At 39.0% G+C, this 23041-nt stretch overlaps 1 protein-coding gene across 1 annotated transcript in view; it reads left to right on the top strand.

The window, feature by feature from the left end:
• The window catches only part of xylt1 (xylosyltransferase I), a 111752-nt gene that overhangs the window by 77129 nt on the left and 11582 nt on the right, over nucleotides 1-23041 (top strand). Inside the window, exons 5-9 of the mRNA XM_041786170.1 lie at nucleotides 2321-2401; nucleotides 5415-5631; nucleotides 6011-6187; nucleotides 11766-12031; nucleotides 18272-18470. Coding sequence (XP_041642104.1) covers nucleotides 2321-2401; nucleotides 5415-5631; nucleotides 6011-6187; nucleotides 11766-12031; nucleotides 18272-18470 — 940 coding nt within the window. The remainder of the gene's footprint in view (nucleotides 1-2320; nucleotides 2402-5414; nucleotides 5632-6010; nucleotides 6188-11765; nucleotides 12032-18271; nucleotides 18471-23041) is intronic.

Raw genomic sequence — 23041 nt, 5'->3', positions numbered from 1 at the left:
ACCTCTAAGGTTTTCTTTTTCGGGGTCATACGGGTCCTTGTGATTCTTGTCATGTCTGGGTTGTGTGCCAGGCTGACGTACTCCACCCTATCCTCGTCCTTCTTGAGAATAAAAGATGACATGGTCAGCTCCCGGCTGCCCTCCCTATCTTGTTGGACAAAACACAGCTGGATATCAAACCAGACTTTTCTTATGAGACCAAGAGGAGTATTACCAGACAGCGCTGCAGACTTTCTTATTAATTCAAGCTCTGAATCTGAGATCGGTGGATGGTGGAGGCTAGTATCTTTTCCGCTCTTCCTGTACCATTTAAGGATGGCTGTAAAAACTGTGTTACTGGTCTTAAACCTGGAGTCTGTCATTATATTAATGTTGGTTAAATGACGGTTGATGCCGGCCCGCAGGCTCCTCAGGCTGGCAACGCTGTACTCCCTGTCTGCCTTTTCTCCAGGTATCATTCAAATTATCAACAGGGAAGTTTTCAAAGTTTGTATTCATTCGTTTTTTGTGCAAGAAAGTTTCTCAGTGTTTTAATTGCCCATTTTGTTGTTTCCTTCGTCTTGATTTTCATCCTTCTCGTCTTCGAGTTGATTTAAAGGTGCAGTGTGTAAAACTGGGACTATCAACATCTAACAGTCAATTCTGGAGTGTGATGATCATTTCTCTGGTGATAACTGTGGGAACCAGTGAAGTTTAAAAATCAATACATGCTTAACTGTTATTTGGTTCCTTCTATGGTGCCATAGAAACAGGCAAAATGCAAAAATCCAAGGTGGCAGCGTCCTTGGAGGGGACCCTCCCTATGTATGAATAAAAGGCTTATTCTGAGTTAATTTAAAGCATAAATTTAAAAAATGTGTTATCAGATGTCAACACTAATTTAGATCAGTCTACTTATAAATGTTATGTTTCATTTTAACCAAGCTTGTTTTGCTAAATGCTACGAGGCTAAATATTATACACTGTACCTTTAAATCTTCTGGAGTTAATTCTTTGTGCCGCTTCTCTCTCTTCATTTTTTCCTCCAGTTTCTCAGCAGCATCCCAGTCATCAAAGTTGTCGTATTCACCAAATACATGAAATGAAATGATTAAATCACTCATCATTGTATTACATTTGCCAATTTCTGTCCTCAGAGAACTTAACATTTACTTATCAGAAAATCTGACTGTGTCAGGTTGCTATGGTTACTCCTATATTCTAACGGCTAATGGCTGCTGCGCATTAATTTGGAAGAATGTAATGATTTTTTGACCGAACTACCTGAGAAGTTCGGAAGGTGTCTGTATATCAGAAGTTTATTGAAACCAATGGAATTCTCAGAGCCAATCAGAATTGAGTATTCACCAAGACCATGGTATAATGCAAGTTATCTGCAACATGGTTGGAGTAAGAGGTGTTGGAGCCAAGGCTACTTGTTAACATTTTACAGGATTTTGCAAATTAAAAGCAGTATTGCCGTTTATTCCTGGCACAGTCTGTTAATGTTAGCACTGTTAGCATCTCAAAAAAAGCTTTATTTTTATACACAACAAATACTCTTAGCATTTTCTTGACTATGTTGTCATATTTTTATCTTATCTGCACCAAACATGCACATAACTATGCTACCATTGTAACTGGTTAGAGATTGAAGATACAATAGGGTCCTCATTAGGGCTGAATGATTTGGAAAAAATAATCTATTTGTGATCATTTTTCCCAACATTGTGACTGAAATTTAATATGCAATTATTTTCTAAGTTCTTCATCTTCTGTAGTTTTCAATGAACACAGGCATTACATTATTTGATAACCACCACAATAGATTAAACTAGGGTTGAACAATTTAGGAAAAAAATCTAATTTTGATTATTTTAACTCTTTTTGCAAATTCAAAACAAAGAAAAACATACAAAATTAGGAAAGTTGGAATTTTTGTAAACTATTCTAAAAAAGACACTTGAATGATTGCATGATGTGTAGCACATAACATCTCTGCTGCATAAAAAGTTTTAAACTTGTATTTTAAGTCACATTTCAGGCAACAGAAATATTGCACCTTTTGCAATTTGAAAATTGCAACAAGCCATATTGCAATTCTTTTCTAATTCTGATTAACTGCCCAGCCCTAATATCTCTAAATATGTATTGAGAGAGTCTTGAAAAAGGTCTTAAAGCATATTAAATATAATGTCAGATTTTCTGTGTATATCCTGTTTCTTTCAGAACTAAAACTGTACATTTAGGTTCTGCTGTACTGCAAAATTAATGTTCCTCTGTAAGTGAGGTCACAGCATATATTTTCCGGTCAAAAGTAAGGCTGTTTATTCTATTTTAGGACCAACAACCAGCTGGTGGCCTTCCTGTCCAAATACAGAGACATGAACTTCATCAAGTCCCATGGCAGAGACAACGCCAGGTGAGCTGCTAATTTTCAGACTTTATTTTTAATCTCCTAACAACACTCTGCTGTTCTGTCTCTTACTCATGCACAGCATTACCTATGTGCACACAGCATTCTCCTACCAGCAGCAGCTTGCTCACTGAATCAAATTACAATTAGCTCCCATCTGTAGCTTTATTAATTAACCTTCTTGGTGGGGTGAGCTGGCGAGGTCAATGCAGTGTCCAGCACTCCTCTCTGCAGCCACAAATCTCCTTTGCTCCCTCTACTTCCTGCTTCATCACCACCCACTGACAAACCAGTCATCAAGTCGATGCTTTGGGCAAAAAATACCCACAAACACATTTAAAAAAAAAACTAGCATGGATGCATGAGTCAGCATGACTCAGCGGTACCTTTTTGTGTTCCCAGTCACGGTATTTATTCAGTGCTGTGTGATGGTAGAGAGGCTGTATTTTGTTTCCTGCTGTATTTCAGTGTTAACAACAATTGCCATGGGGTCCAGAGCCTTCAGCTGCTCTGCCCCTCACCTCTGGAACTCCCTCCAACATCAACACATTGACTATTTTTAAATCTCACCTCAAAACCTACCTGTTCAAACAAGCATACTCAACCTGACTATCACTCTGTAGATTTCCCCTCTTTTTAACTGTTACATCCTTTTAACTTGTTTTTTAACTTGTTTTTGTTTTTATCTGTTTTGTACGGTTTCCTTGGGTGTTTTGAAAGGCGCCTATAATAAAATGTATTATTATTATTATTATTATTAATTGCGATCTTACTAATCCACCACTGCTTGCTTCTGTGAGGAATGACTCCAAAGAAGTGAAATCCTTTCAAACTGATTAAGCGAATTTCTGAAAAACCCTCTGCATTGTGAGCTAAAGGGCAGTAAAATAATTGCCGTAGTCTTACAAGAGAAACGAAGGAACAATGTGACTTGGTTGGCCTGAATTTGACTCCTTTCATTTGACATTTAAATTATTTATTGTTGTAACACCAGCCATTATGAATTCAATGTGTCACTCTTCTATTTTTATTTTTATCTAATTTGACAAAAAAAATGAATAACATGTAGGATATCCTGCTGAAAACGTTAAGTGGTCACAAACAATGGCCTTTGAGATTAGCACAGCTTGAAACTCTCCAGTTAGAGGACCTGAAGAAAAAAAAGCAGAAGTAGATGTTAGAATTAAAATAAAATTATTTAAATGTGTCTCTCTAATTATAACACAAGCACGACAGAGTGCTTTTTCCAGTTCAAGGTTTATTTTTAAAGTCAGATTTCCACCCTGAGTTTTTAATTTCTGTGTGTTGTTTTATTTAGCCTTCAAAGCAACACACACAATTTGCTCTTAATGCCTTCTGTATATCGTGCAGCATCAACTACTTAATATATACAGTACGAATGCACTTAAACATCAGTTCAACATCTGTGTCGGTTGAAATCGGCCCAGTTTAAAAATGTCAGCCATTGGTCAAATGATGAAGTATTAACAGATACCAGGTATCAATGTTTATCTGTTGTGTCTAATCAATTTTGTGCTGGTATCTGGTCTATCTAAGTGCAAAATCAAGTAAGAGCATTTTTAAAGGGCAGAAAAAGTGACCTGTTGGACAAATTCTGATCTGATTTCATGGTCAAAAGTAAGAGAAAATGTGGGCATACTAGGCATGTTTTACCCAGAGGTGGAAAAAGTACACAACTATTATACTCAAGTAAAAGTACAGTTATTCAGGTTAAAATTCACTTCAGTGAGAGTAAAGATACTGGTCTGAAATTTTGCTCAAGTAAAACTAAAAAGTATTTAATTTAAAGTCTACTTGAAGTTTTAAGCACTGGATACTGGGGAGTTGTACAGTAAAATCTGATCTTTCCTTGTTGGTAAGAAAACTAGAGAACAGATCTCTAACCAGGTTGTTCATGTAAAGTCAAACAGCAAAATTCACAGCCTGAGTAGCACTGGTTTGTCTCGAGTGGGGGAGCAGGCGCCCATTGACTGGTTCCCAGTCTCGGAGCTCTCTCTCCCTGCGTTTCATTTGTCTCTCTTTTTAATTGATATTAAAGGTAAAAAGCCCCAAACAGTGACAGTGTTCATTAAACTCATATAGAGTTCAGTTTAAAACTTTAAAAGTGTCTATACTGGGGGACACTACAAATAGTAAAACTATACTTTTGAAAGTGTTAAATATTTGGCAGTATGACAGAGCTGCAGAGAATCAACCTCATCGCAAGGGAATGAATACTCAAGCAGAAAGTGCACTTTATGTCCTTAAGCAGTACCTAAAGTCACAGGTGGGAGGCCTAACTCAGTGGATAACTTCACTCATGGTGCCAATGGGTCTAACAACAAAAATAACAATAATCCACCAGGAACATGAGCAAAAGAACCCCAGCAGGGATTACTGTACTTTAAGCCACACCCAAACACAACTAAACAATCTAAAACACATCTTAACACTGCTCAAGAGCATAATGGAGAGCTCTGCCCACACACACACACACACCTCTACACACACACACACACACCCACTCACAGATTTGAGATCACAGTGGGCGGAGCTTAGATCAACCAACTCCGCAGAATTGAACTAATGCTGGTGGATCAATACTGTCAGATAACTCTAACACTGAAGACCATTTCACTCAGAATAGAGTTAAGATTACACTGGGAATAAAAACAAACTCTAAAATGTTAAACCCTGAGGTATCAACATTTCTGTGTTTGCTGTTTACAACAGCTGTTTTGGGATGTGATGTGGAGTCATTCTCTTTCACTATGTGCTACTGTGTAGAGGTGGGAAAAGGTTATAACTTGCTTAAGTAGAAGAAAAAGTACTGATTTCGAAATGTACTCAATAAAGTAAGAACCCCAAAAAAACAGTACTCAATTACAGTATTTTGAGTAAATGTAATTAGTTACTTTACACCCCTGCTTTTACCAAAATAAGTACTTAAAATCATTGGTGCTGGCATTGGTCTCCTGATACAGTATAAGCTAACCATACAATTTTGTATGTTTTCTAGGTTTATACGCAAGCAAGGTCTGGATCGTCTCTTCTTTGAGTGCGACACACACATGTGGAGGCTGGGTGATCGTAAAATCCCTGAGGGTATCTCTGTAGACGGCGGGTCTGACTGGTTCCTTCTCAATCGTATGTTTGTGGAATACGTCATTAACTCCAAGGACGATCTGGTCACCAACATGAAACGCTTCTATGCCTACACCCTCCTGCCTGCTGAGGTAGCACACTCACACGCACACTTTAGCACATTCAGAGGTTTGTTAACCTTTGACTGACACAGAAGAATTGATTTGCAGTAACACTCCATCGTTTATAGAAGCAGCACACACTTGTTTCTCTCCGTCTTTGGGAAAATGCAAAGGCTGAGTGTCTGTCTGTAAACAAGGAATGGATGAGAACTGAGTGATCTCTGAGGGGAAATTGGATTTTTATCATGAGCTCCTGTGAATCTCCTTTCTCTGCTACTACTCTATTTCCTCTCAGTAAATTGAATGGTGTAAAAAATAAAAGGTATACAATTTTCTAATTTTGTCTCTCTGTTTCTGTCTCACCCCTCTCCCTTCACCCCCCTCTCCATTTCTTTTTCTCAATTCTCAGTCATTTTTCCACACAGTGCTGGAGAACAGCGCCCACTGTGAGAGCATGGTGGATAACAACCTGCGCATCACCAACTGGAACCGCAAACTGGGCTGTAAGTGCCAGTACAAGCACATCGTGGATTGGTGTGGATGCTCCCCAAATGACTTCAAACCTGCAGACTTCCACCGCTTCCAGGTAACAACACCCACAGAACATTGATGTGGAGAAAATCTCCTTTAGTTGCAACCTTTTATCATCCACTAGCCAAAAGCTGAGTGGCAGCAGCCGGTCAGGGCTCTCTGTAGGTGCTCTAAACAACTCTATAACTGAAATGTACTGCACACAAAGGGCTCAAAGGGACAAACTGAATACAGTGTGGAAAAAATAGATGTCTGACCATGTATAAAACCTTATATAAACCTTATGTAAAACATCTTTTTCTTGTGCCATCTTTTTTATGTGTTTGTAGGAGCTGCAAGAGTAATACTTAAAAAATAATATTAACAGAAGTTAGATTCCTCTTACTCGGGATATACTTGCACAGGTTGAAATATTTCTTTAAAATGTTCTGGCTGCTGGCAAAAAAGACATCACACAAAAATAGCTGCAGGCAAGGCCTCTAACTGAGGATGATTCGACTTCAGTTGCCAGTAAAATAAAATGGAGACATCAGCCTTCATCTCAAGTTACACCATCAACATCATGTAAAATGCATAATTCATGTGTATTTCTATCTGTTTACGAAGTTTTTTTTTTTTCAAAACTGTATGTGCAGATAAGAAAACTCATTACATATGAATGACCAGAAATCTTTTCAAATACAATTTTACTCCAAAGAGTCATTTTAGGATTTTAAAAAACTAAAAGATTAAATGATCTTTAAGAGTAGGCCTTTGGTGATCACAAGATTTGTCAGATTGATGTTCAGAGCAGAACAAAGCTACAGTAGCTATAAGCTAGTATAGTGTTAATTAGGATACCAACCAAAGGTAGCCAGAAACCATAAAGCTAGGGATGTAACCAAAGAGGAATTTGTCAAATCATACCCTTTTACCACCTTTTGACCCAGTCCCCTGTGATCTAAACTAGTGATGCTCAACTGGTCCAGCCATAGGACCCAGCACTTACTAAAATGGGAATAAGGGACCCAATTTTCAGATTATTATTAATTCAACAAAAAATGCTGAAATTTGGATGTTGGAAGGAACACAAAAAAAGGCTGAACAAAGGACATGCATGCAAAAATTTCATTTCATCATGTTTTGCCATTATAACACATTTTGGTTGTCTGTTTGGTTTTTTTTTTGAAAGGTGACAAGATATTTACAAATTATCACATGAAAACTTCTTTCTTAAAAATACTTCCATCCAAGATAACATGATAAGTTAGTGAAAATCTCATGAAAACAATCAGAATTTACTAATTTTCCTGCAAAATAAAGTATATGGATAGATGTCTGCCTAGGGCTTCACTATCAGAGATGTTTTTTCCTTTTTCTTTTCTTAAAACCAGTTCACAACCAACTGAAAACAGCCCCGCAACCCACTTTTGGGTCCCAACCCACCAGTTGAGAACCACTGGTCTAAATGAAACATCTGTAATATGTAATAGAATGAAACAAGCACCAGGGAAGGTTTGAGCCTGTATAAACCATATTTTCAGAAATAAGAAGGCCAAAACCAAGGTTTGGGTTGGCTAATGATCATTTTCTGGATTGATAATAGGGATGTTTATCTTTAAGCATCTGAAGACTCAATTCGATTCCGATTCTGGAGGTCAGGATTTGATTTAGAACCAATTTTCAATCCAGTGTCTGACTGAACTATGATAAAACACATCAGTGATGGTGTTATTTCTCACATTTGCACCAAGCAGCTGAAAATCTGCATTTTACGACTTTTAATTAGCTCCAACAGACATCTGCTTTGAAAAATCTTTTCTGAAAAGTCATGGTTTATGTGACCTACCATTGATGGGTTTCTACATCACAAACATTACATAAAAGGTAGATCATTACTGCTTCTAACCAACTTTACCATTCAGAGACCACTCCCATCCTCTCCTGCACCTGCATTGCCATGGCTCTGAGAGCTCTGGCGTTAGTAACGCCGGTGCTGGAGCCAACAGCCCAAACAGGTAGTGCTCAGGACCACCACGGTCCACCACCACCACACACAAAAGCCTGCTTTAGGGGACTCTGGAGGTGAAAAATCCTCTACTTCAAAAGATCACCCTGAGGCAGCAGTGCTGCAGTGCTCTGTGTTACTTTCTGGCAAGGGGACTTCACTGTCATTCCCACCTCATCTGGAAAACCACGCCCTTTTCCACTCCCTCCTCTCAGGACCAAACTCCACACTTTCTGTGCATTTTTTTGAAATCCTGAAGTGGGCGGAGTTAGCTCTGAGCTGGGGATGCACAAACACTTTAAGTTTACAATATCCATTATTAACCCAGATGCATGTGTATAGTCACCAGTAAATACGGACTATCATTAAACCATTACAGCGGTTATTGATGTGAAACCAGACGATAGCTCCATTTATTATTATTGTCCATGCCAGTCAGCAGTCGTTGGCTGAAAGAGGAGTGTAATTTCAAAGTTGTTTATTTGAGACGTGTTTGTCAGATACACATGCATGCATGATTCTGCAAGCTTTGAAGCCACGATTAAGATTAATGCTTGATATGAATATGATTGATGAAGTCACATTGGAAATTTGAGAGCATTTTTAAGTCAAATTTTTACAGTTATCTTATCTGTAAGTAAAAATTTCCCTTCTAGCATTTTGATGTCCATGAAAACATACAAACAGAGATATATTTTTAAAACTAAATGTCCTTGAGGACATTTGCAGCACAAAAATCCCAGTATGTTTTGAAAAAATCATCAGCAGTCAATGTCTACATTTCTGTCCTCTCAGTCTGTTCCCTGAGCCTCAGCATTCAACATGTTTCCACAGCCTTCAAAATCAATATGTGCAAACTTATGTCTCCATTAGTATGACCCTGAAAGTGAGGTGGAAATAATGGTAATTAGATCTTCTTTGCCTTGAGTATGAGAGGGAACAGAGGCTTAGTTAGCCCTTCAAATGAAAGAGAATGAGTGGCAGCGACTCTTAAGACCCTAGAGAAACACTGCAGCACACTTTGACTTTTAATGTGCTCCTAAAAAGAAAAAGCTGCAGTACAAAGTGAGAACGTTCTGCTTCAGTTTAATATCACTTCAAGTCATTTCCTTTAAGAGCTGTGACTCACTTCAACTCCCCTGTCCTTCTCATACCAGTCAAAGACTTCGCACTGACCTCACTCCTCTCTTCCCCGGGCCCGTCTGCCGGCTGTCTCGCCTCAGTCTCTGCCAGCTCAGTGCCAGCACATTACCACAGGTCCTTGGCACTGCTGCTGGGTCATGTTGGCACTGTGGTATCAGTTAAGTCCAACCCTGGGAACATGGCAGTCTTTCCAGAAGCCAGCCAGACCTTGGTATTAATAGGACTTAATATCCCTTTGAGCACACAATCCCAGTTTCCCTTTGAACCACAGCATTGGAGAAGATACAGACAAGGAATGGAGGCTTTAATTTGGTTTGCAGATGAGAGAAATAATTCAAGGTACAACTGTCGAGTTCCCACAGGATGAGTTTAAAGTCACTTACCAGGGAAAAGGGTTATTTTAAAGGAAGAGGGATGTTGTTCCTTTTTCTTAGGGCTTCGTTGTTTATTAATAACAGGTTGGCCCTTTCAGTTGACTGCTCTGTTGGCATAAGAACACGTAAAACCTTTAAATGTATTTTAAAACTCATACAATACCTCTTTGACATCTGTAGTCAGTCACTGAGAGTTGAGGAATCATGAGGCACTTTGTGAAATCAACCCAAAGGCAGTGCTCCTTCATGAGAAAAAGCTTCATTAGGTCTTCTTTTTTCAGCAGGTAGCACCAAGGTGTTCAGAGCTGGGTAACTAACAGTAAATAGTTTTTGTGTCCAGGACTGAATAGATGTCTTTGTGTGTAAGCCAAGCTGTGTAGGTGGTGGTTTTCATGATGAACTATCAACCGCATAAGCAGTAGAGCAGGGACGAAGAGGGTGAGAAAAGGCATGGGTGGAGGAGGCCAGATAGAGCAATGAATACAAAGAACGGTTGATACAGAGATGAAGAATGGATGGAAAAATACAAAAAGGCAAAGGGACCATGCTCTTGTATGCCACAGATGCTGGGAAGGTAACATTTTGTGCCTTTAAAGATACTCTTTATCCATCACAGTGAAGAGCCGAGCCACTTTCACTGACTGTCTGACAAACATAATCACAGCAGCTTACACCTGTAACAAAATGCTTTTACCAATAGATGCAATGGGTTGTGGTTTACAACTTAAAGAGTTCTCTTGGTTATTTATTTGACACCATCTCTTTGCATCTACAGGGATAAGATGGATTTTTTTCATTGGTGATCTAATTTTTCAATGAGACATTTTAAGACCAGCTAGAACATGTCCTAAAGGACTCATGAGAGCAACAAAGAGCAGTTGTTGCCAATATTTCTCTCATGTGACTCCTCATAAAAATTATGTTCACCTGGGAACTTTCACTGGTCCCTCATGTCTGCCAGCCTGAGCTTTATTGTTCACTCTTACATTTTCAAATGGCACAGCACACACAAGTTTATGATGAATAATTCTGCTTTTTTACACCAGTTTTTAAACATCAGAGTTTGCTAACAGAACCCAAATTTAAAATTCTAATTTAAAAAATGTTAATAGAGCTTGTGGAATTCTAGTAGCACAAAAGGGAAATTTGAGAAATAATATTGAGAGTATCTTAAGTTCTTTCACTACAATATTGTGTTTTAACTTTCCACTCCATCATGAGGATGTAAGAGGAGCACAATGTTTACTGAATGAATTATTCTTAGAAGAACTCTTTGTCCCTTTAACCTGTCTTCTACAGTCAGATTTATAGAGTGCTGCTATATCAAGTCCTAAAACCCAGAAATGAACACTATAGCACTTATAGTTCCAACTTCTTAACATCTATACTGAAAAAAGAGAAGAGTTGAATTAATTTGAAACATTACTTTAGGTAGTAACAAACAATTGAATTAATTTTTCCCAACTTAAATCAACAAGTTGTATTAGCCCTGTTGTTTTGAGTGACATATATTTACTATTAAGTTATATCAACTCCATTTTATTTGTATATTTCTGTTAGGTTAACTTCCCTTTTGTAAGTTAAACTACACAGGTCCGTTCATAGGTTTTTGAGTTGTGTTGCTAACAAACAAACTAACAAATCCTGCCAATCACAAAACCTCCTTGGCGGAGGTAAATATCATTACAATAGTGAAAAAACTGAACATATTGGTAACCACTGTCAAGGAGAGCACAAGATCTAGGAATAAAATGCTAATTCTGCATATTTTCAATAGAGAGCCCATGGAGTAAAGGGATATAACCATCAGTTCTTACAAGCTATTCAGTAGTGGCCTTAAAAACGCCTGTCTTAATGGATGGCATTACAGTGGCTACTTCCAGTCTGTAAGAAAGACTGAAGAGTCATTTTGCTTGATTGTTTTAATTCACATCCGCCTTAAAGAATTATTCTACTATCTACCACCTCTTTCTTCTCTCTTTCCACACAACACCTCCAAACATATCTAACACATCTTATTTTCTGTGCCCCCTGGCACAACAGTACTTCCTAATCTCCCTTTTTTTTCTCTTTTTTTCCGTCCCTTCCTAACCTGCTGTATCCTCTCCTCTTCCTCCATCCCTTTGCAGCAAACGGTGCGTCCCACTTTCTTTGCCCGTAAGTTTGAAGCCAGTGTGAACCAGGAGATAGTGAACCAGCTGGACACCTATCTGTTCGGACCGTTTCCCCCGGGAACAGCGAGCCTGAACTCATACTGGGAGAATGTGTACGACGAGCCAGATGGTGTGGCCAGCCTATCGGACACGCAGCTCACGTACTTCCACTCCTTCTCACGGCTGGGCCTGGCCCGTGCTGCTGCCTCGCTGCAGGGAAACCCAAGCGATCACAGCTGCAGGTTAGTTTGTAAACACATGCACTTTCACCTATGCAAATACTCTTTCCCATCATCATTACAATCCTGGACCTTGTTCCACAGGTGCACTTCAGTTAGTTTTTACTCTCAACAGCAAGCCACACCCATGGTAGCATGAGATACTACAGCATTTACTAAAAGCTTTTGTACCCTTGTTCATGCATGGATTCATCATTCAAAGGAATAACAATGAATTGTTCCAATCAGCAGCTGGGAACTCAGAGTAATGCTATTAATTTTGTAACATGATACAACTCTCTCAGTTTATCCCACAAATGGTGAGGCTATATGGGTCATGGCAGTGAAAGCTGTTCCTTAAGCCCAGGGTATTATCAGTGGAAATGTATGATTTCAAGTGCTGTTAACATGTGTGGTTAAAATGAAAAGGGAAAAAAGTACTAAGCTTTCATATTTAATGATCAACTGGAACATTTCTGCTTCATGTATTCAGTATGGGTTTCTAACAACATATGTTGTCAGGAGCATCTGGTCTAGAAGCCTTTTAGGTCAGCTTCTCTTCAGTTTAATTGCACAGTTAGACACAAAGTGATTTAGAAAACAGTGACAAGCAAAATGTGCTGATGCACAACAGAAAGCAGAGGTGTAAGCTGCTAATTAGTGTATGTTTTACAGAAAGCCCCATGCATCTCATAAAAAGCCCCTCATCCTGATTACAAAAGATGAAGCAAACAACACAACATCTGAAGCAAGCATTAAGGTGACATCTTTACATTGATTTTAATGAACAAACGTTAAGGTGGCGTTTGCTCTGCATGAGGCAAGGTAACACAAACTCTTTACAGCACAGCATGGAGAAAAGCATTTGCTTAACAATATGGAGACCCACTGTGATCAGTGGTGTATTTTGTATTGGTAGTAATCGAAGCTGCAAACTCACGTTGTTCTGGCCTGAAGAGTTTCAGAGATCATTGGGTAAACTTTTCTGATCACATTTTTGTGCAGCTTTACTCGCTGTAGCAGAGGAAATCTGTTAGGTAACAAAGAACTGATTGCCTCCTGTCAGCTGAGTCGGTTTACTCCTTATTAGCAAGGCTTTCTAATAGCAGGGAGTCTAGTGCCAACACTCCCCCCACACCCCGCTGCATTGTGGGTGTTCTCTTATGTCTTGTGGGTAAAGCAGAGTAAAGAAAGGAAGCATGTTTTCATCTGTCAAACCTCAAAACCATCTATAGGTTGCAGCTGTTTCTACTCTTACGCTGCATGTGTTTGTAGGGTAGACCATTAAAAAGGTGCTGACATATACACACGTGTGTATGTGTCTTTTGTATGTATAGCACAAAAGCGGTCTGCAGTTCTCGATAATTGCTAGAAAATGAATCCATGAGAAATAGCTTTTTTTTAAGACAAACAATCAAAACTCTGCCCTAAACATTTACATTCAGAGCACTTTAACAGAGCTGAGGGCCCAATGGTCAAACATGAGGAAACACAGAGAGCTACTGTCGATGGCTGCATTTATCTGTGTGTAAAGAGTGAGTTCTAAGTGTTTATAGAAGTGACTCAAGAGGGATGCTGACTGTATGTCTGCTAACAAATGTATGCATCACTTCCTGTTAACAAGTACACAAAGAGAGAAGTTAGAGAATGTTTTATATTTCCTGTTATGGCATTAATGCCAAGCAAATACACACAGACTAAGGTGTATGCTTAACTTTGTAAGTTACTTAAGGCATTTTTGTGAAGTCTAAGGCTCTCACATACAAACTGCAAGTCAGGATGAAGTCAACAATACCTAAAGGCCTAATGAGCTTTTTAATTTGCCTTCTAAAATTTTTGCTGCAATTTTTTTTTTCCAACGGAGTTTATTGAATACAAAAGCAGGATCATAAGAAAATAATTGACTGGCACAGTGTGACAGCCTTCCTACCAACATGCCTACCGACCTTCCTACCGACCTTCCTATCGACCTTTAAGGGCTGCTTGATTATGTAAAAATCATAATCACAATTTGATTGAGATCCCGCTTGCAAAACATGATTACTCAATTATTTTACTACATCTGCATCACTTTCATTAATTAAGAATAAGCACTTTCAAAAACAGGCAGTAAATGAAATAAATGGGTGAAATATTGGAATTAGTTTAAGGCACCTCGTTTCTAAATACGTATGTGACTGATGTTTTAGTGTCCAACGCAAGGAACAGCATTTTTTATTGGATATATGAAAAGCTGAGAAACTACCCATAGCAAATGGATGATATCTGGTTTTTCACCATTAAACAGCTTGGAAGCTATTTTTGATTTTAGTCTTAGTTTTAGGCTTTAGATTAAATGCTTGTTAGTTTTAGTCACATTTTAGTCATCCTTACCCTTTATAGTTTTAGTCTAGTTTCAGTCAACGAAAACTCAAGACCTTTTTTATCTAGTTTTAGTCAATAAAGAGTCCTCACATTTTAGTCTTAACTTGTAGTCCAGTCATTTTTTCTTTTGCCTGAATCTGGTACCAAAACATGTACTATGCACTCTGCCAAACCTGGGGTCCCTGCTTTCCACTGCTTAGAGGCAGACGAGATACAGATGCATTGTGTTTTGACAGATTTACCCACAGTGGAGAAATATCATGGATTTTGAATGACTGACAAAAACTAAATTACATTTTATTCTGATTGTAGTCATCTTGATGAAAACTTAAATTACTTTTTGTCAGTTTTAGTCATCATAGATCTATATTTGGCTAGTCTTAGTCTAGTCTTTCTCATGAAAACAAGGCTGAGACAAACATTTTTAGTCATAGTTTTAGTCGACGAAATTAACACTGCTACCGTACAAGTTCAGTTTTTTCAACATATGCATGGCACATTCCAGATGAAAATATTACGGAAGGGAGGAGTTTTGTAGGCAGGTTGGACGTCACAGAAATTCCCACAGGAAAGAATGGACTTTCTGTTGACTTATCTCTATAAACGTATGTGAAATCAAGCATCAAGTTTGATACATGGCAACACACGTGTGTCGCTCACCAGCCAAGGTCAATCTCAACCGCATCCCTTTTGTGGGCCTTTTCAGCCCTGGTAATACGCCTGGAGACCACCGGCAGTTTCGAGACATTTGGACATCCACAGCATAACCAGGACCTCGTGGCATCCCTACTACCCACCATGATATTACCCTAGGCCATGCTTACTTGCCCTTACTCCATCCTAAAGGTGTGGACTTTGTGATTTTTTCAACAGATTATTTTCCCATGCCCCTGGTAAAATGTAAGGACATCTAGAACATCTACCGGATTGTGTCATTCTTCCTTCCTGCCTGATGGTGCCCTCAGGTGGCATACTCACTACAGCTTTGGCACAAAATATTTTTGGACAAAATATTACAACAAATACTGAATCATTTACTAGATGACAAAACCTGATTGCAAATGAGCATAACACGGCATGTGCCACAGTAATCCTGTAAACACAGTTATCCTGTTTTCATGGTCATAGTGAGCCAAAATCATGATTGAAATTGAAACTTGATTAGTTTCCCTGCACTACTACCTGCTTACCGTTCTACCCTCTACCTTCCAACCTAGTAGCAGAGTTAAAAATATGATGGTAAATAATGCTTACTGCCACAAATGTAAACGTTGTTTTACTAAAACAAGAAAAAACTGCTTTTTCATCCTTCTACTTCTAGTTATGTAAAAACAATGATATCCAATCAATTCCTATTGTCTTGAAAGAATTTCCAGAATCCTTACACACTCCTAAAGAATACAGATGTTGCCTAACAAGACTCTTTCTTTTCTCATTTCTCATTTCTTTTTGTGCCTACATTGTGATTCACTACAGAAGGTATCCTGGTTTTGATAAGCACAATGGCCTTATGAATGTATTAAAAACATTTTATTGAAAAACAAAAGAGCAAGGACATATAAAGTCACAGTTTGCACAAGAGGATACAAATCTTTTGTATCATCCATCAGGAATCTACAAGCTGGTTTGAGGTGTCTTTTAGCTTTCTCTCTGAAAAATGAGCTGGTCTAAGCAGAAAGAATATTTTTTTGTAGTTTTTCAAACATCATATGTTAAGCTCATGGAAAGACATAGGGTCCAAACTGGACTTAAACCAACATATCTGTTTTGTTTTGTAATGTATGCTGTCATATAACACTGTAGACTCAAATGCCAGTGGATTAATAGAATGTCATTAATAAACTCATTTTCAGACAGCTGTACTGGGCCTGTCTGCTCCATGACGAGTTCTGTCATAAATTAATCACTGCAGTATTATGGGCTGGAAGTCATGAATAATGCACTGTTTCTCATCATTCTTGGTGTACAAGTCAGACAAAAGGGAATTATAAATACTCTAATGTGTTGCTAGAGAAGCCTGTGAGTGGTTCTGTTAAATGAAGTACATGAGCAAAAAAAAAATCAAGAACTTGTACATAAATAATTTGTTACAGTGAGTCACAGCTGCAGTAAAGCAGTGGTTAGATCTGGCTCAACAAAAAGGGGGAAAAGAAGTAAAATGTTCCTTGTGATATTTTCTTGTAATTCAGCCACATTGGTTTAAAGGCTTAAAAATTATTCATTTCTTTTTTATTGATGTGGAAATTTACTGATCAGCCAGCTGAGTAAAACCAAAGTCCTTCTCTGAAGTCTGAACTGAGTCATAAAAGAGGACTCCTCTCCACAGCTAATGATGTCTTGAGTCCTGGTCTGAGTCTGACATAGGGTCACATATGGTGTGTGTAGCTACATATTTTATATGCGAGTAGAATTCAGATGTGCTACCAACAGATGGATGGGTTAGCCTCAGAGATGGACGGGAGCACAACAGAGGAAAAGGCCACGGAGAGGGTTTTGGTTCTTTTAGCAGCCTGCTGTGACTGGCTCAGAGAAACTGTGGAGTAAAAGCCTGAATGGAGCTTCTGTGCAGACTATGCCCTGAGCCCTGCTCACTGCCTCCCACTCTGGCAGCCGCCTCTCTTTTGGGAAAGACGGGCAGGGGGTGGGGGCTGGAGTATCAAAAGATGGCAGAAGAAAGTAGGATGAAAAAGTAGGAGAAAAGGGGGGGCTAAGAGGAAAAGGCAGATGGGAAAACAGAGAGGAAGATAAAGGGGGAAAGCATGGCAAAGGGAGCGGAAGAGAAGGGAGTGTGCAATGCTATCCTTGTGGGTGTAAATATTTGCTGTTCTGCTTGTCAGGGTAGCATTTACCGGGACGGGTTGACTCCTGGTCCTTTAGTGGAATACTGATGAGGCCTTGGGCATGGGAGTGCAAGGAAAGGCATTGTGTATGTGTGTTTGTGTGTGTGTTAAATAAAGATGAATTCAAGGAGGCAGAAGAGGAGAAGAAGGATGAGAAATCTTGGCGAGAAGGAGATAGAGTCAGTGTTCAGAGAGCAGCTGTGGTGTGTTCTCCAGCAGTGCCCACCCTGGTCCTTTTTTGTGATTTTCCAGAAGTCACTCGTGCTGGCTGCCCTGAGGGCCCACCCTCTTCCTCATATGAATCAACATACAGAATAACAACAGACTCATCAGTCGGGCAAAACCTTCATTAGGCTGCAGCTGACAGGATGACCCACTTCAACTTTGTTCAGGAGACTTAGAATGTGTTTAGTTTGTCTTTGTGTGTTCAGACTGAATCTGCCCGTGACTCTTCTGTAATTTCCTTAAGCCTTCAGGATGCTGTGGTCTCGAACGTCACAAGACTTCCTTAGCCATTCCTTCCACTTTGGATCAGAGCACATGTTTGTGCAAACAGCCCTTTGTGAAGCAATAATTACCATGGAAGAGGTTGTAATTTAAGTGCTTCTTCTTGCACTTGTATTTAAGTGCTTCTTTATCATGCTATGGTTTTTAGAAATTGCTACAAAATCCATTACTCTTCTTTAATATTCTTTGGTAGCCACAAACAATGTGCAAACAGTGTGAAACTCTGGTTACCATTGGTGTAGCATAAAACAAGTAATTTTAATGAGAGATATCTGCATGGTGGACACATGTCTCTGACCAATTGGTTTTCTGTTAAAGGTCATTGAATTAATGTCCACCATGTTGCACAGAGCACATTGACTGGCCACTTATCTTCACTGCGAGCAGACATTAGCATGCAGACACATTAGCATGTCCAAGGCCAGCTCCTCACAGACGTTATCTAGATTAATCTAGATATTCTCCTCCTCTTACACCCTAAAAAGCAGAGCGGCTGATGGATCGCAGGTATCAGGTTTGCTAATGGATTCTCACTGTCTCACTGCTCTGCCAGGTACTTTCCCATGGGCCACCCGGTGTCTGTGCATCTCTACTTCCAGTCAGACCAGTTCCAGGGCTACCTTGTCAAGCACCATGCCACCAATCTGGCCACAAGCAAGCTGGAGACCATGGAGACCTGGGTAGCACCCAAGAAGAACTACAAGCTAACAACACCTCCCAGCAGCACATTCAGCCGTTTGCAGTTCGCAGAGGTGAGTCAGCAAATAGGCTTTCATGACGTAGCATTTAGTTTTAATTTACATTTAGGTCACTTAGCTCCATGTGAGTCCTAAAACCATCAGTCAGCTATTGCCAGTGTCAGGAAATGAGTTCCATTAAAACCCTAAGCACCACATACTTTTTCCTTTGTGGTGCATATAATTAGTGGTGAGATATACAGCTCATTGCCATGGTGACCTCATATTCATTGCTATGGCGACCTTGCTGAGACTCATTGCTGCACATTCCCCTACAATTAAACTTGCGCCTGTAATGGCCTTGTAAAATGTAAATTGATTGAATTCATCCAAGTTTACAGGGATGAACGCCTCATGTGCTGCTTATTTGTTGTTTCCTAATAGAATGTCTCCTCACCTTCACACTGGAATGCTTTCCCTGATTGTCTTGTTATGTTAATCTGTGTTTCTGTTTACTAGAATGCCTGTTTAGGACACAGCAGCTTGGCTGTAATGTGACAGCCACAGAGTGCCTTTTTTAAAAATGACAATGAGTAAAGGTACATTGACCTTTTCTCTTATTTATCATACACAGCTTTAATAGATGAAATTTCAGCCAACTTGTGAATTTGTTTGGTTTGATTGTGCAAAGCACATACACCTGGGCATGCTGTGACCCAGTTTGACCCCTACAAGCAGCCTCAAAGTGAACCCAATTGATCCAGGCAGCTAGCCGCCATACTGGTTCCTCTCACTAAGCTCTGTTTGTGTGTCTAGCTTATGAAACCGTGAGTGGCAGAGAAGTGATGTGAGTTGAGGCTTTATCTGGATGCTCAGCCTGAGAAAGTATTCGCTGTCTGGCACTATGCAGTGGCTGTCAGTCAGTCAGTTTGTCCATGTGTCATTCAAAGGAGAGCACAAAGAGCTTGAATAAGACAGCGCAGTGTAAAACCAATAGCTCAGAGCTTTTTGTCAACTTAGCAGATATGACCCATTATACTGAAGCTATATGCTGGAGTTTGCTAGATAAACCATATGGTTGGCTTAACAATATGTTCCCTGTCCTCCTTCAGGTATAAAAGAAGACAGATATGTCTTTCTTTTCACTCCTGTACTGCCGCCTGCCAGCTGCCTTTATAGGCCTTTTACAGGCATGATTTAGTGTCGAGCCACTTACAGCCCTCACAGTTAAAATTAGTATTTCACCTCAAGTCAGACTTGACATTGAGAGGTACATTACCATTTTTCAGACAAATCTTATACAGTAGAAGGACTGACTTTGACTGATGGTTTGCTCCTTGTTTTCCACAATGAACTTGTTTACTCATGCTTGCTCTGGTAGAGGGTGTACAAGGAGTTTTTAAAAACATTGCTGTCCCCCAAAATAATAAAATAACTTACAGTAACATGCAGTATTACTTTGATATGTTGTCCACCTTCTGTGTTGAATGAATGAATGGACATACATGTTTCAAAAACATACAATAACAGGGACCAGAAAAAGTTCCAGAAAGAAAAAACTGTACTGATTCAGATTAAATGTAAAAAAAAAATATGGAGCCTGGAGATGGTCATTTCAATTCAATTTTTTATTTAAAAAAAAGAATTTGTTTGGCCACAAAGATTTAAAAAAAAAAAAAGCAAAATATGCATGCATGCTCACTTCCCTCTCCAAGTGACCAATCAGTGTTGATACTCAGTGTTGACCTTCCTTCATTAGCAGGAGGGTAGTTTACTTTTCTCGACTGTCTGACTCTGATGAAGGCACAGTGAGAGTCATTATGTCACTCTCTTGCTCCTGATTTAATTGCTTAAGTGACTTGTTTGGTCCAGTTTCTTCTTAGGATTTTCCTGTAAGAAATCCAGAAATACAAATAATATACTTCTACTAACATTACATTCAGCAAACAAACATTTACGTTGTAGAAAATGCTTAAACGCACTGTTTACACAATGCATTAACAGACACTTGCATCCAATTTGGGTATCTGGATACCAAGAGGCAACCCTTAATGCTTTGTGTGGATACATCTCAATATGTACTGAAAGGGTTTGATATCCCATACCTCCAAATGAACATGGAGTTGGTCTTGGGTGGCTTCATGTGGATGAGTTTGGTCCTGTTGACGTGTACACAACCAAACCCATGCATTGAAGAACGCCCCACCAACTAACACGATCCGCTGTATTCGAGAAGCTCCTCACTGTAGTGTGCAATGGGGGGTCCCCAATGGGGAGCTCAGTGTGAGTGATGCCAAACATTGGGGATTGCCCACTTAGTGCTGCCTAACCTTTTCTATCAAACCTGTGGTGTACTAGGAAAATAGCACAGAAAAAGATAGTTTGTGACCCGCCAATAAAACAATACTTAACAATACTTAAAAGTGCTAAATGGAACAACAAGTATCTGACAAAAATCACGATAACTGAAGGCATGACAACAATATAAGCGGAATAGACAGTTGAGTTTAATGTGGTAAAAAACCCTTTTAATTGATTGAATATTAAAAATCAAATAATCTATCAGTGAGTGTTACATTGTATATATTATAAACTATGGTGTAATAGAATTTTTGAAGATAAATGATAAAAAGTTCAGTAAATATTTCTGTTCATTTGTAGCAGTTGTTTCACAGTGCTTGCTGGTTAGCCTGCTAGTAATCCTGAAGTGAATACAATGTATAAAGCAAAGACAATGCATGTTCGAGTGTGAAACACGTGAATGCAGTACATGGAGATGATAGAAACTAAAAAAACATTAATTTTATCCATATATCCATTTATATTTAAAAAAAACGCATATCCAAATGTGTTTCTCAAACAAGTAATTTCCATTTGATATTATTTTCCCGCACTGTTTATTTTCTGTTTCTTGAAAGCGGACGTGATGACGTTGATCAATGAGTGATGATGATGTAATGATGTAGGCCAAATGCCTGATTTGACAGCAGCTTGACAGTGGGTGGTGTCAAACACTCGTGGAGCATCGCCAAGTATTGCACACTGCATTGAGGGCTACTAGCTGCATTCCACTTGTAATCAAAAAGAATGGCTTTATTCAAATCTGTCTTGCTTTGCTAAGAATGATGGGAATTGCAATTCTTTTTAGATATCCAGATTATTTGGCTCAGAAATGAGCACCTCAGTAATAAGAGACTACCTTTGGTTATGAAACGGCTTTTATTTGGCATCTTTAAAACAACAAAATGGAAAAAAGGAAACCATCTCTCAAATGGCAGCTGGTACCACTGTTCATAAAAAGAACCCACTCTTAGAGGTGGCTTGTTGAAGGACACATAATGACTCCCTCATAACTTGACATCTTGAACGCAGTCATTTCAGTTGGTGAGTTACCATGTCGTGTTGTCACTGAATATGTACGTTATTGATGCACATATTAAAGTTCAGTTCCTTGGTTTCCAAATGCCCTAAACACAATGCATTGTCTAAACAACCTTGGGCAAAACACTTAACCCCAATTTTCTCCCACTGCTGTGTTGGTGGTGTTTAAATGTGTATGGATGGGTATGCATGGGATTAGCAAAATACTGATGGCCGATTTTCCATAGCAACCTCTGCCAAGAGTCTGTGGAGTGAATGGGTAGATGTGACCTGCAGTGGAAAAGCGCTTTGAGTGGTTAGATGACTAGAAATGTACCATTCAAGCTTAAGTCAATTTACCATTTAAGTCATTACAGACTTGATGGATTAGGGAGGCTTCAAGCTATGACAGGAATACAAGACCAAATGAAAACAATGCACACTGTTTTGCACAGCTCACAAAAAATGGCAAATTTTGAGAAAGGACTTCCATGTCAACATAAAACATTACACCAGATATCACAAGACGAGTCATATCTTGGCCTATGTACCATGGTACACACTCCTCACTTTTGCCAACTCCTACATGTGAGTGTTTTTGCTGCTATTGCCTCAATCAACAAGAAATATAAATCAAAGCATGACATTGAAAAGAGTGGCAGGCTCATAGCAGTACCTCAGACTTGAGAAATATTAATGCACAAAACGAGTCAAAATTAGTCACTGGAATGGTTGTAGGACTGCAGTATATATCTTAAAGAAGATTTTATCTCTTTTTTCAGGTAGCCTAGTTGTTCTTTTTCAGAGTCAGGTTTAAAAATGTCTGCTTGAAGCAACATCTTTGCTTTTACAACAAAAACATTACATTTAAAAAATGGAAGTTTCATGTTGCAGTATCACTTTAATTGCTTACTCTATAAAGTTAAAGGTTGCTTTTCTGTCCTTTCTGCATATTTCAAGGTGGCTTGAAAATAGCTTCATCTGTCAAAGACCCTGCAGAAAATGTTTATGAAACACTAAAACAATCAAAAAAGTCTCAGATGCCACTCAGAAGTCTTGTTGTTTACTTGCTTATGCACGCTTACTGTGGAAATGACAAACTGACAAGAAATAATATTAACAGGGTTGCTTTAGCAGTGTTGATCTCAAGTTGTTTTCTGATCTTTTAAGAAAAACATCTTATCTTATTTCTTTTGAATATTAATTGATCTGCTGTACGTCACATAGCTCTCAGCATGTAGCTTTACAACACAAATATCCTGTTTTCTGTCCTGTAGTCTCTGTTC

The sequence above is a fragment of the Cheilinus undulatus genome, linkage group 4 (assembly GCF_018320785.1).
Source record: "Cheilinus undulatus linkage group 4, ASM1832078v1, whole genome shotgun sequence".
Lineage (NCBI taxonomy): Eukaryota > Metazoa > Chordata > Actinopteri > Labriformes > Labridae > Cheilinus > Cheilinus undulatus.
The sequence above is the reverse complement of the archived record's forward strand: the minus strand, read 5'-3'. Positions and strand labels throughout refer to the sequence as shown.